Source organism: Phacochoerus africanus, chromosome 6, assembly GCF_016906955.1.
Source record: "Phacochoerus africanus isolate WHEZ1 chromosome 6, ROS_Pafr_v1, whole genome shotgun sequence".
In the NCBI taxonomy this organism is placed as follows: Eukaryota; Metazoa; Chordata; class Mammalia; order Artiodactyla; family Suidae; genus Phacochoerus; species Phacochoerus africanus.
The window spans coordinates 33,161,366-33,176,434 of NC_062549.1; the positions used below are offsets into that span (position 1 = coordinate 33,161,366).

General features: G+C 32.5%; 1 protein-coding gene across 37 annotated transcripts in view; it reads right to left on the reverse strand.

Annotated features, from left to right (window-relative positions):
* The window catches only part of RIMS2 (regulating synaptic membrane exocytosis 2), a 621,959-nt gene that overhangs the window by 315,800 nt on the left and 291,090 nt on the right, over window positions 1-15,069 (reverse strand). For all 37 annotated transcript variants that reach the window (XM_047783459.1, XM_047783448.1, XM_047783463.1 and 34 more), the window contains one exon: window positions 8,115-9,040. In XM_047783459.1, coding sequence (XP_047639415.1) covers window positions 8,115-9,040 — 926 coding nt within the window. The remainder of the gene's footprint in view (window positions 1-8,114; window positions 9,041-15,069) is intronic.

Genomic DNA, 15,069 nt, shown 5'->3' on the forward strand with positions numbered 1-15,069 from the left:
CACTTATATTGCATTAGATCCTGTGCTGACAGAATAAACATCATTCTCATACTGTAGGACTCCATGCTTACTGTGTCAGGCTCACTTTTTTTTTTTTGCTCCTGAAAGAGTTATTAAGCAAGCTAAGCCCTACAAAAAGAGGAAAATAAGCAGTATTAGGGAGATCACCTCCCTATACCCCAAATATTTCCTCAAGAAGTCCTTCTCATGGATACACCTTGGAAAGGAAAACAGACAGACAGCTTCAAGAACAAGCTAACAAAATCAAAAGCCCATCGGATGTACAATTTTCTTAGATGAGTCAGCTAGCATAAATGCAGTCAAAGCTGCAACACAAGTTCTTATTCCTGTTCCACAGAGCTGCAATTCTAGGGTGACAGGAAATGCTTTTTTTCATTTCACTCTAGTACTATAGATTACTGACATTTAACATATTTTAGTAAATTGAAATAAAGAATGAATGAATCAACTATATACTTCTCAAAATATTGAAGAGTCTGAGACCAAACTTTTCTGCTATTTCAATGCTTTTTTTAAGTCAAATATAATTGGCTTGTACAGCATTTATAACATCATTAGGGTATTTGCTCTGATATGCCTCTAACCAATTAATAGCTATATGCTCTTCACAAAGATTTGTAGTTTTATATCCATTGCTATCATTAAATTTTTAAAGCTGTACAAAATAGCAATATCTAGGCATCATCTGCTATATTCTAATTCAATTTAATAGGGGCTTCATTATAAGTTAAAAGCTAACATTTTCCAAACTAACTCAACAACTAGTCTATCATTTAATTCTACTTTTAATTTTTCATTCAACTAGCTAAGCATCCTCTCAAATATCCCCCCAAGCTGAAACTTATATGATTTTTTTCTTGGTTTTTCCTTGGGTACTAAGTTTTCCATTAAAATCATCTTTAGGCAAATGCTTAACATAATGTTTCATCCATAATTAACAAGAAAATATTTTTGAAATTAGAAGGAATTATCATCTTAAACATTTAATATGCTTCAATTTGTCAAGAAACAAAAACTCTTTCTTCCCATTTATAAATCTACCTTCTGGCTATGCACTTTACAAATTAACTATGAGTTAGTTTAGCTGCTTAATCTGTTTACATATAATTTCAAGTCTGAAATCAGCTTCATAATCTGTATTTGCAATTTGATTTATCATCTCATAAAAAGTATACTTTTTAAAGAAGAGACATGAAATAATTTCGTGATGTATAATGAACAGAATAATTAATTAAATACATGTAACTTTAATGTGATTGGATTTTTTAAAATCAAGATGAAGTGCTAAGACTCATGTTAAAATTTGAATTATTTAGCATAAAATTATTTTGCCAATACAATAAGTGAATATACAAGAGTAATAAATCTAAAACATTTTACTTGTGAAAGTCTTAGCAATAAAATAGCTAACTGAAGATTTTTTAAATTTTCCATTACAATTTATTCTAAAAAAATTTTAGTCTACATGGTTCAGAATTCCTTACATATTTAATTACTATCAAATACCATAAATCAACATTTTTCAAATTTCTAATGTATACTATCTATCATTTCAATATTCTACTTTCTTTATAAATGCATACGGTAAATTAATTACTTAAAAACTGCAAAAACTTGAGCTTATACAGGAGGATACATTTCACTATTGATACCGACACCTTAGCTAATATCTTTTGGGATTTGTCTTTAATATTTTAAGACCCATGCTTCTATCTGGAGGTTTGCAGTCTATCATTTCTTCTTCCTCTTCTGGTCTGTTCTCCAAATTGCCCCATCTTCATATCTACATACATCCTTTTCCAAAAATAAGTCAAAGGAAGCAGATGTGCTACTTTAAAGAGTCTGATAATTACATCAAACATATCACAACTTAAAGCTTAGCAGACTGCCATACGCATGTATTCCTGCATTTACTATCCCAGTCTCAAGATTTTACAGAGGAAACAAGAGACCTGAAACAATCAAACAACCTGGAAGACAAGGGAAACTAACTCTCCGTGATTAATCTTCATGCTTAAACAGATCAAACTGAATATCTTTTCTGCAACTGGATAAATGGTTGACAACATAACCATGTAATTTCAAATGTTAATGTCACATTATAATATTAAGGTTAAAGTATAACGAATACGAAAGTGTATGGTGTCTACGAGACATCAATTAGCCATAGAACATCATCTTTAGATCTTTTTCCAGTAGGCCACGTAGAGGAGATGAAAGAAGCAGGAAAAACTAGTATCAAGTGAGTCACAAAATCCTAACATAAGGGAATAGCTTTAAAACATCTTTGGCCATGATCCACAGTAAGAATTATATTTTACATTATAAGCCTATAGAGTACACATGCAACACAAACACAGCATCTTACAGATCAAATGCCTTCACTCTGTGCCGTTTAGTTTGTTATTTTCTATTCTATCCTATTCTAGTCCCCCTATTTTTAAAATACAAATTATGACTCTCAATTGGTTCTGAAAATACTGAGGGAAGGAAAATAAAAGGAGGAGCTAAGGATGAAGGGTTGGGGTTAGCAATGGGGTCTTTGCTCCAAAAGGAGTATTTGGCAACATCAGGAGATATTTTGAGTTGTAACAACTGAGAGTGGGAATGCTGCTGGCATCAAGTAGGTAGAGGCCAAGGTTGCCGCTGAACACCTTATAATACATAAGATAACCACACAAAACAATTATCCAGCCCCAGATGTCAACAGTGGAAAGACTGCGAAATATGCTCTAGATTATTTAATAGAGAAAGCATAAACAAATTTGGAAAGTCAATAGTACTTTTTAAAGTTTATGAAAACATAAACTTTGGGAGAAATGTGCAACACTTAAATTCAGTGATACTGTGACATCAGCAATCTAAGACTTATTTCCCTCCATAGTGCAAAGACAAAAAAGTATGCAGTTTTCTTATCCAATGCAAAATACAAGGAAGCAATCACTATAGCCCTGTGAAAAGCAAACTATATCCTACTGAGTTGAGAGACAAGTGTTAATGAAACAAACAAATCATATAAAATCAGTGGAGATGACCAATGCTTCTCTCTTCTAAAGTTCTATAGTACCCATGGTACAATGGGCTTATATTGTGAGTTATTTTAGACTGCCAATTTCTTGAGGATAGAAAGAATATTTAACTCATTTTCTCTACATTTTCCATTAGATCCAACCCAACTCTCTGCAAATAATTGGCTCTAAAAAATATGATACTCTAAAAATTTGACAGTAAAAGGAGTATGTATGTAGTATTTAGTGAGACATTGGATTACATCTCCAAATTGTATCTCAACAAGTTAAAAATTATATTCTTCTCAGCCTGGAAATACAAACCTCATTCAACATAAGGCGGATCCTCAAAGAAGAGAAGCAAACACAAATGACCACAATCCATTTAACCATAATTGTACTTTCATTTGAAACTCTGGAAAGTTATCTTATAGAAATCTCAACTATCTTTGACTATCACAGAACATTAAGTAAATAATCTAAAAATGTTTTTAATGCCTATATATATATGTGTGTGTGCGTGTATATATATATATATACACATATATATATAAAATAACTACTGATAATAGATAGATAGATAGATAGATAGATAGATAGATAGATAGATAGAGATATACAGATAGATATCCCTACAATTGCCAAACAATGAACATATCATTATATTTATAGCCCAGGAAATAGAGTAGTCAAGTACATAGAACACGATCAGGTAGTTCGTGAATAACACAGCCAGGACTTGAGTTCCTCTTTGATTCCAAAACTTGTGAGCTTTCCATAAAACCTCCCTGTTACTGCTACACAAATAATGGTCCAATCACTCATAAATTGTAACTATCAGGATCATTTAAAGAACATAGTGAGTGAGATGACATCCACTCTAAATTTGGATAAAATTCTGCATATTAAAATACTGAGATCTATCCAAAGTGACAATGAGTAAGAGAAAAGTAACGTCACCAAAGCACTCATAAAGCTGAGATTAAACAATAACAACAAGACTAACCAACAGGACAGCAGAGGAAAAAAAAATAAGTAAACTCTAAGCTTGTCGTGGATTATCAAAGGAATTTTTATTATTTAAAGATGAGGAAAGATCCTGCTATGTAGCAGAAGTTATAATATGACCTACAAGGGCCTGCAAAGAATCCTTCTGCAATGACAATGTTGCCTGCTGCTAACTGCTGGCTAATGCTTTAGATTACTAAATCCAAATTTGCTTTCCACATTTTAGAAAGACTGTGCACAAGAATGAAAATGGACAGAAAAGTAAGGACAATGAGAAAGACGTCTCAGTTGTAAAATACATTCTTTGGAGTTATGTAGCCCAGGGGATAATAAAGCAAAGGGATGACTATCTTTTAAAAGCTGGTTGATCCTCATGAGAATGATGTATCCACATACAAATATATAGGGGAAAATACCACTAACAAAATTTCTTTAACTGGTAGGAAAAATTTTCAAACATTAGTTAACTATCAAGGATGAATATAAATCACAATGTTAGATATCTTTAAAAGAAGCTTATTTTCAAATTAGATCGACATTTTTCCTACAGACAATCAAAAATGTTACTCTAATGATGAAAAATCAAGACCTGATACAATTTAATTTCTTTTCCATATTATTCCAGTTTCTCAACAGCTAAAACTTCTCCTCACATTGAGGGTAATATCAAATAGGAAAAGGTTATTTGGAGTTCTTTGGCCAAAGCTGAATTAAATTATGATTGCCCCCTGGAAGCATATGTTGGTAGAAAACCAAATTGTGTAACAAATTATTAGATGAGAAGGAGGACTATCTATCTACTAGAAGTTCAAGTAAGGGGAAAATACAGATGTGAATGATGGATAGATAAATATGGATAAATATGATTTCTTTCCATAATTAAATAGTATTACATAGGACTTTAATCCAATTCATTTATAGCTTTTTATTTATGTGAGATTTTTATAAGTACATACTTCAAAATTCTGATATAAGTATAAGCCCTTAGAAGAATACCACATATAAAAAGCTTTCAAACACTGGACTGTTACATTTGTTTTGTTTTTTATGTCTTTATGCGGTAAAAGTAAAGGCATCGATTTAGCAAAGAATAACAGATGTACACAACAGAATCTAAACCAAACCGCTTTATATAACAAAACTATCTTTCTTATGTAGTATGATACATTCAGGCAAATATGGAATATGACCAAACTAAAGATTATTAAATATACTTAGGAAGTACACCCACAGGGAAATAAATTTTCTATATGATCTAAGATAAAATTAAGATCTGCAGTTTCTCTTTATAATCTTTCAATTTTAATCAACACACTTTTCTTATTATTTATCATTTAAATGCAACTTGTATAAAATGAGGCTCTAGTTCGATTGTTTTCACTGTATATTCATTTTTCCCAAGCCAATTTGTTCAACAATTTATCTCTTCCCCCTTGGTTTGTAGTGCTTTCTATGTCTCTATCATTTATTTGTTTCAACATGCCAAATTTGGAATAAGGATTATTTCAAGCTGAAGGCAACTGAGAAGAACCAAATACAAGGAAAGCTCCCTGTCCTCCCTATAGTTGCTTAAAAGCAGAATATAAATTTGTAAACATGTCCCTGGTGCCCTCTCTAACAGAAAGGACAAAAGTTAATTACTCTTTGTCAGTCCAGAGATGGTTCCAGAGGAGCGTGCATAACACACTTTACTAGTTAGCCCTTATCTTCCATTAGTCCCCCCATAAATTTCCCTTCCCACAATTTGCAGCCCTAGAAACTCAAGAAGTTTCTTGCCTTTGTTTTGCCACCTCCCAAAAAAAAATTTTTTTTTTTTTTGGTCTATCTTTAGGGCCTGACCCACGGCATATGGAAGTTCCCAGGCTAGGGGCCAAGTGGGAGCTGTAGCTGCTGGCCTACAACCACAACCACAGCAACGCTAGATCGGAGCCACATCTGCAACCTACACTACAGCTCATAGCACCTCAGGACCCTTAACCCAATGAGCAAGGCCAGGGATCGAACCTGCATCCTCATGGATACTAGTTGGGTTCATAATTGCTAAGCCACAACAAAAACTCCCTAAAAATGTACTATTCTTTTGTTAAGATGCTATAATGAGCTAAACTCTAACCATCCCTTTGAGTACTTGTTATTTTAAAATCACATATTCTGCTTTTAGATCAAAATGGGAACAGCCTTTCATTTATGTTTTCTAACTAATTATTTTGGTATAGTAAAAAATGATTCTATATTAATTTCGTATCTAGCTGCTTTCTTGAACTCCTTATTGAGTCCTATTGTTTCTTACAAAGAAGAAATTGATTATTAATCAAATAGTGTCAGAAAACTGTGTGTGTGTGTATTTTTGGGGGGAGAATGTGTTGTTGGTACATGGGTATGTTAGATACCTATCAGGTATATTCTGGCAAACATAAAAATAAATTACAGAAAGATTAAAAAAGTTAAAGGTTAAAAAAATAATAAAAACACAAGAAAATATATAGCTAAATAGTTAACTGATCTGGGGATGAGTAAAGAGTTTCTAAGGATAAAAGAATGAAAAAATAACCAAATATGCAAAAATCTGGCTACATTAAATCCAGTATTTCCAAATGACCAAAGGAAATTAGTAGCTAAACATCATAATGGGAAACACAGATTTGGAACAGATGCCAGTTAAATGGATAAAATTCTAACCATACAAAAGTACTTTATAAATTAATAAGAGCAAAACTAATTAATATCCAATAGGACCATGGGCAGAAGAAATTTAAAAAATGCACAGAAAGTTCATAGAAGAATATATTAAACACCAACAAACATACAAAATATTTATCTTCACAAATTTAAATTAAAATGACCAAAGAGATAGCATTTTCTGGAGTTCCCGTCGTGGCGCAGTGGTTAACGAATCCAACTAGGAACCATGAGGTTGCGGGTTTGATCCCTGCCCTTGCTCAGTGGGTTAACGATCCAGCGTTGCCATGAGCTGTGGTGTAGGTTGCAGACGCGGCTCGGATCCCGAGTTGCTGTGGCTCTGGCGTAGGCCGGTGGCTACAGCTCCGATTCAACCCCTAGCCTGGGAACCTCCATATGCCGCGGGAGCGGCCCAAGAAATAGCAACAACAACAATGACAACAAAAGACAAAATAAATAAATAAATAAATAAAATAAATTAAAATGACCAAAGAGATAGCATTTTTGTCAACTATTCAACCAGCAAAAATTTGGTGCACCAAGACTGAAAACTCAAGCACATCTGATAGAAAAATGGAGTGTTTTAACCTTTCTGGAGAGCAGATTCGTAATCTGAATTAAAAGTTTAAAAGAATCAAAGCATGGATATATATCTGTGAAGCACTCAGATACATAGGCAAAAAAATATACAAAAAGATAGCCATTATAATATTATTTATACTAACAATTGAAAGCAACTGCAATGATCCGAAATAAATGAATAGTTTGTGGTACATCCTTATGATAGAACATTAGTGCAGCCATTTAAAACATTTCTGAAAAACATATAAAGGCTTGGAGAAAAAAGCTAATGACAAGTATCAACTGAAAAAAATAAGGATACAAAATTATATAGTATGATACCAATTTCCTAAATATGTAAAATATACATGCATCAGAAAAAGGGAAGAAAATAGAACAAAATGTTAGTAATTGTTATATTTGGGGGAAAAGATTGTGGACAGCTTATATGTCATTCTTAACACTGAGAAATTTTTCAGATGTTCTATAGTAAACATATTGTTCCTTTTAAAGGAAAGTACAAAAAAATGTTATTTTTACAACTACAGCTAAATAGGTATTTTTAAACATGCCACCAAGTGATGCAAGAACATTTTCAGAAACAAAGCAAAAAGACAACTTAAAAAAAAAATCAATAGACTTTTCTTCTATGAGAATTACAGAGGATAGTCATTTTTTATAACTTGAAATTTTCTTCACATAACAAGCACCATTAAAAAACTTTAAAATAAACGTAGTGTGCCTAACCATTAAATGTCTACTCAGAAATACAACCTAAAAAGAAAAGCCTTATCGAGTCAATTACAGGGAAATGTGTGATTAGAATACGGTGCTTACCTTTTTCACTTACACTCTCACTTTCAATCTCAACATCATCACAACTTGTGTATTCAGGTGTAGAAGCCAGTTCCTCCTCTGAACTGCTCAATGAAACCTGGCGCATTTTACCTCCTTTCTTTGACTTATGAGGCTTTGGTGGTGGAGGTCTCACTGACTCTGACTGGTCAGAACTGAGAGAATCATTCCTTAACATTGTTTCCATTTTTTCCCGTTTTGTTTTCCTTACAGCAGAACTAGGATCTAAGTGGTGTTGTTTTCTTAGTGAGTCAGTACGTCTCATGTCTGGTCTATCGACGGGTATTGGACTCCTCCGGGGGGTAGGAGGACTATGGTTTGTGGTCCTTTGTGGGTAAGAGCTTGGTCCCTGAGCCTCTCGAGTTCTTTCCATTGAGTAAGATCGCTGATTTTCCATGGCAGCTCTACGTTCAGATACAGATCTTTGCCTCGATGGTCGTTCCATCCTTAGCATAGATATCCTGGAGTCTTCCAGTTCAGCATTTGCCAAGGAAACATCACTGTGCCTTCTCTCATGCCTGGCTCGTGACACTTCAGCATGAATACGCATTTGTTCTTCATAGGGCTGTGGCTTTACTGGGTAACGGGCCAAATTCGGATCACTTCGATAACGCGCTTGGTATTCCTCCTCTCTCCTTTGTCTCTCATATTCATCTCTGCTCTCCACATCCTCATCATCTACAATATATTCTTTGGAATGCCTATGACTTCTCCTGTTGGAGTCCCTATAATTTATATGATCAGACTCTTCATAAAACTGAGGTTCACGTTGTGACCTCCTATCAGCATAATCTGATGGAGATCTAGGCATCACGCTGTCTGAAGTAGCATACTGTGAATATTCCTCTGTTTCTTCCCTTTGGTCGTATCTTCTGTTCTGATCTCTGGGCACTGATGGACTTCTTTTCCTAAGTATTCAAATAAAAAGAATGTTGAAAAGAGCAGCACTTAAGCAATTTCACATTTTACTGATTCACTGGCAGGTTGATGGATAAATTCAAATAGTTCTTTTGCTTCTTTTTTAAAAATTTATTTTAAAGTCATGTCATAACAAAAGCTTTACTAATATTGATTATATTCAGCTCAAATAGGAAATTTAAAAGCTACTTTTTAATATGGTTCTTAAATGCCTGACACACTCCATATGGAATATACTTATGCCCTAAAATTAGATAATCATCATATTGTGCTGCAGCAAAACAGCCTTTATTTTTAATTTCTTTAGCTCAGTACACTTAAGCTACCTCCCAACTCTTATTCAGAACTTAGAAAAATTCCACGTTCCTTTCTCTCTATTCTTGACACCCTGATTTCATAGTAACTTGAAAACATGATGAAGCCAAAGTGATTCAGCTCAAGTTGAATGCTTTCAGCTGAAAACTAAGGATTGGCTTTTAAGAATCATTTTCCATTCATCATCTACCTACAACACTCCTAGGATAGGTCCATTTAACTCTTCATCTTTTCATCATATCTCCAACTCTTTACTGCTCTAACTTGAGATAAGAAATTTAAATAAACACCAACAATGATTTACTCATTTCAAAAAGTCAGAAAAATCTGTTATTTTTATTCCATCTTCATTAAATTAAGACCAGCTCCATGACATTTTTCTGTCTTCACATCTGACCCTAACATATCTTTACAGCCTCAGAGGAAGAGAGTGTATATTAACCTTCCCCTCTAACACCAGTACAAACTGAGAGAACTTGCATTCACACGTAATCGCCTTTGTCAACAAAATACTCATATTGTCCTCTTTTCCAGTACAAACTCAGATAATGTCAATTACTAACCATGAGAAGCAAAGGGCCTGAAATCCTGATGATAAAAAAGGTTTTGAATAACTGTTCCAGAGATTTTGCCAGGACACATGAAATTGAGGGGGTGGGGGAGTTGAAGTTGAAAATGACCAAGATTAGACAGCTCAGTTAAGAATTTCTGAGACAATATTTTTTTAGACCCAAAAAGAAGAGCTGAGAAAGGATAAGATGAAACAACCTTGCCTAGCACCATCATCATTCTCCTCTAAAGTCTCTTCAATATCACTGAATCCCTTTCCCCATATCTGGAATGCAGTCTGCCAATGAATGCATCAGTTATGGTTCATTAACAAAAACAAAAGTCACTCTAGGTTTTCCAGAGAACAAGGATTTCGACATGGAAATCAAAACTACACAGCTGTTGAACCTGCCTAGGAATGAAGGTCAAGAAGTTAATGCTGTTCTTAGCCTAGGGAACAAAGACAAGGGTTCTCAAAGTGGTCATTAGGAAGCTGCTGTGAATTCCAAGAGTCTAGGGGAAACTGCCATCAATTATCTCAGCTGCCTACTGCACCAAGTGGTCATTTAAGAGGAGTTTAACCCAGCAGCCACTAAGACTTTCACATCTGCCCATGTGCTTGCCAATAACTCTGCTTGACAATAATGGTTTCTAACACTCTTCTACCTTTCAAATCTCACAAATGTGTATTGCTAGGGTTGACTCTAACCCAGAATTTTTAAGGGGAAAGTATTGCAGTAAATGAAGGAGCTGATCTATTCCCGTAAATGTTTTAAGATTAAGCAAGTGTATGTGCTTTTTTTACATTTACATTCTTATAGTTACATATAAAACATTTAGGATTTAATTACAAATCTTTTAGGTTATAATTTTTACATAACATGATAGACTCCTACAGTTTAAAATATATAATCAAAACAGAGCACACAAAATAAATTATACAGTATTAGCCTAAATAACATCCTATTTTTATGTCTGTTATGCATAATTCATTCTACTTTTTGGTCTTATTTTTATACATATGAACAAAGAAAAATTACTCGAGTATAGTAGCAATGTATCATAAAAAAGAGCACTAGAGTTAAGGAATCTGGGTTTTAGTCCTAGTTTTACTATTAAGCAGTTACTTGAATCTGTATAGCCATTTAATCTGTGCTTTAAAGCGAGAGACATAGATTATATACATCAACTCAAATATTACTTTAATAAATATGTATTTGTAAGAACTAAATGCCACATACTACAATATAAATTAAGAATGCAGAAATGATTAAGAGATGACCCTTGACTATAAGAAGCTGAATGATTCTAAAACATTCTTCCATTTCTTACAGATTGTGATCTTACCATATTGATATCACAACTTCATCAAGCTAATACGCCAAAATGAAGGCTTAAAATATTGCAAAAAATAATGATACTCTTATCAATATGTAATTAACTGACAGGTGCATATTTTCAATATACTCACATCTCATAAACTAGCTACTTATCTACTTACATAGACACACACATACACACACACACACTGCAATAAATGAGAATTTCCCTAAAGAATAAGCAATTAAATCATTTCCTTCTCAAAGTGACCATCTAACCTCCATTAGATGCAGAGTTTATGGTAGGAATTAAAATACACTTCAGTATGTTTAAAATAATAAACAATTTTCTCCAACCTGGATTAATAAATATATTTCTTTTTAAAAATATGTTAGTCATAGCCAATAAAATATAAAGATATTGATACTGTTCCAAGACTAAGACTAGTTAGTTTCTCAGATTTATATAGTACAAAGAAAAGAATTTTTAAAATTATATTTGGAATTAAATAAATAGTAATTTCTTTACATTTCAATGGAGACTAAGTAGGAAAATTTATAGCTATATATGTGTATGAATTTTATAGACATAAAAAAGGAAGTAAAATATTTGTTAAATGAAAGCAAATTTTCTTCATTACAGCAGACCAGTATAGATCAGCTCATCAGCTAGAGCTCACTTTTGTGCCTTTGTGTTTTCCAGCATGAAACTATTCACCCTATTCACAATTACCTAATTAGTGTTCTGTTATGTCCACTAGACTTCAAATTTTGAGCCAGAAAAGACTAACATACCTTTTTATCTCTAATATTTATTCAATCACTCAATATTTATTTATGTGCCAGGTGTGATTCTGGCTGTTAGGAATACAACAGAGCAATGACACATTAGGTCTCTGCCCTCAAGAAGCTTTCTTTCTAGTAGGGAAGACAGACAGTAAGCATATAAACAAATTAAGGTAATTTCATATAGTGGTTAAGTCCTATGGAAAAAAACTGAAACTGGGTAAAATTACAAAAAGTGACTGAGGAAAGCTACTTTCAACAAGGAACGTCTCTCTAAAAATTGCATTTGAACTAAGACCTGAATAACATAGTTACACAATATGTATCCCATTTATATAAAATATACAGCTTTTGTGGAAAAGTTTTGGGTATTCTCATTAAGTTGCTACTGTTTGTTTGCTTTTTTTCCCTTCAGAGTTGTTTTATAAAATATAACTCTACTGAATTCTTAATTGTTGTTTTATTAAATAAAGGGTTTTTTCTAGGGTAGTTCATCTCTAGAACTCATCTAAAAGCCATCTACTAAGACTTTTTCACATGCTCCTCCCTTTCAAAAGATTTCATGCTTCCAAACTGAGTAAACTAAAATTTACCATATTTGGTAAATACCTCATTGTATTTTATCTCAGTTGAAAGTCAAAAGAAAAATAAGCAGACTAAATCAGAACAAATGAATACTGGTTTTACAATATTATCAAAAATACTTACATGCATAAGATTGTTAATACAAATTAATTTCTAAAATGAGTAACTTAAAGCCATACATGAAAGTGAGGTAAAAATTTTCAGAGTGCTCAGGAGAACACTGGATATTTTGGAAGGCAGCTATACTCACCACTATACCACTAATGCAGAATAATGGATATTTGAAGGAAGGTCAACTTAACGATGGCCTTCTTCCTTACTGCACTTCTTCCCTAGGTAACCTTAGCCATTTCTAACCAGAAATATCTTTAATACTCCCTAAACATTAAATTTCAAGAGGACAGGCAACCTGGATCTAAGGAGCTGGTACTTAGTAGGTGCTCAATCTGCTGAATTTAAAAACTGATTAATTCTCCCTTATATTATCTATACTTTTCAAGGTTTGCTCTCTTCTACACTCAAATCCATTGATATGCTAAAAACAGTCTAGTTCTTCTCTTCCCCTACAACTCCCAAGGCAGTAAAATAGCACCTGAAGTAAAACAGAGAAACTGCTTTTATTAGTACTATAATTTAGCTCTATTATATGTTAATTTGGCTTTTGTTGTTGGACTTCATACTATTGTTCTTAAAATTACTTTGGCAAAAATGTGCTTCGAGTGTCAATCACTTTAGAACTAAACATTTAGAACAAATGTCTTTGTAAATTATAAATCTCTCTTGCATTAATTATTTGTAATCTGTATTTTAGCATTTATTTATGATCAGATGGGAAACACTTAATAGGTAAAAGGATATAATGACAATTTGTATACTTCTCTAAATAATCATAAAGTATTTAACAACATTTAACTTAGAAGTATCTGTTTTACTCCTAAGTCCAAAGAAGTAATACATTTAACATCCTAGGACAGAGATGGGGAGAAAAAAGGAACACCTTCATTCCCTGAAGAATTAACACTAATTTTGAAAGTTAAGTAGAATATAAAGTGAATATAGTAAGCCTTTATAACACAGAAAATATATTCCATTACACTGATAAATAAGAATGTTTACTATAAAGAAAGTCTATTATTAATCGTCCTTAGCAAGCCGTTTGAGTCCTTTTTAAAAATCATGCCTTAGGAAAACTGAATTCAATATTAAATCCAGCAATCACTTTGTTATAGAGATTATGGAACTTGCCTGAAGCATGTGAATCATACTGTAGATACTGATTCGTACTGGATTTTAGTAACCATGATTTCTGAAATTGGGATGACTATTGTTACTATTACTTAACATGGAATTGGGTTTTTTAAAAATATGCTTTCAGGTAGAGTACGTGACAGTATTAAAGCTATGTTAGAAGAAAGGTAATAATATTTTATTCTAAGAATACTCTGACCAAACAATGATGAAATCTGCTATCAATTATGCCAAAATATTCAAATATTCTGTCAAGACAATTTTTACCAATTATATCATTAATTATTTCATATACACTTTTTTTAAATAAAACTGCTATATTTCTTAGACACTATATTTTTGGGGGAAATGAAGAAAATCTATGAAAATGTTAAGTATTGTATCTTTAATCTCTATCTTTGCTACTGGACTTTATAAGCATTTATTATGATCAGATGGGAAATACTTAATAGGTAAAAGAATATAATGACAATTTGTATATTTCTCTAAACAATCATAAAGTATTTAACGATATTTAGCCCATAAATTTTAATTCAGAAAAAATGGAGCAATTCACCAAAGATCTTATATTTTACCTAATACTTCAAAGACCATGAGAAATTAAGAGGCAAAATCCAGAATTATGCCTGTTTTTAGAATAAAATGTATTTGTGTTATTATGTAGTGCCTTAAGTTTTACTCCTACGTATCAATCAATCTCTAATATATAACAATATCAGTATATATTTACATTCACTTTGTATTTACCTAATATCTATTCACTTTACTTCTCTTTATTGAAATTTAGGTTGCAGCAATTATTTTTCCTTTCACTATATTGAACTAGTCTTAACTGGAACTAGTTTATAGAAAATCACATACAGTACAGTAGAAATTGACAGAACAGTGTAAATCATCCATTATGGAAAAAAAAAAATTTTTTTTAAAGAAAATGACATACAGAAATATCCTACATCTACTTTAATTAGTAGCATTTCTTTCTTATTGCTTATAATTTTTTGTGTTTTGGACTAACTATTCAATCTATATCTAAATATTCTAGCTGTATATTCACACCTGACACTTCATTGTAAAGGTTAGTCTAATTAGGCACAATCATTTGAGTGAGAACTCTACCAAGTCTCTTTAAAACTCCTATAATCCTAAAAACTTTAAATTTCCTAAAATTCTTAAAAAATGTCTAAAAATCATATTGACTGATAGGAAAACTCCAAATA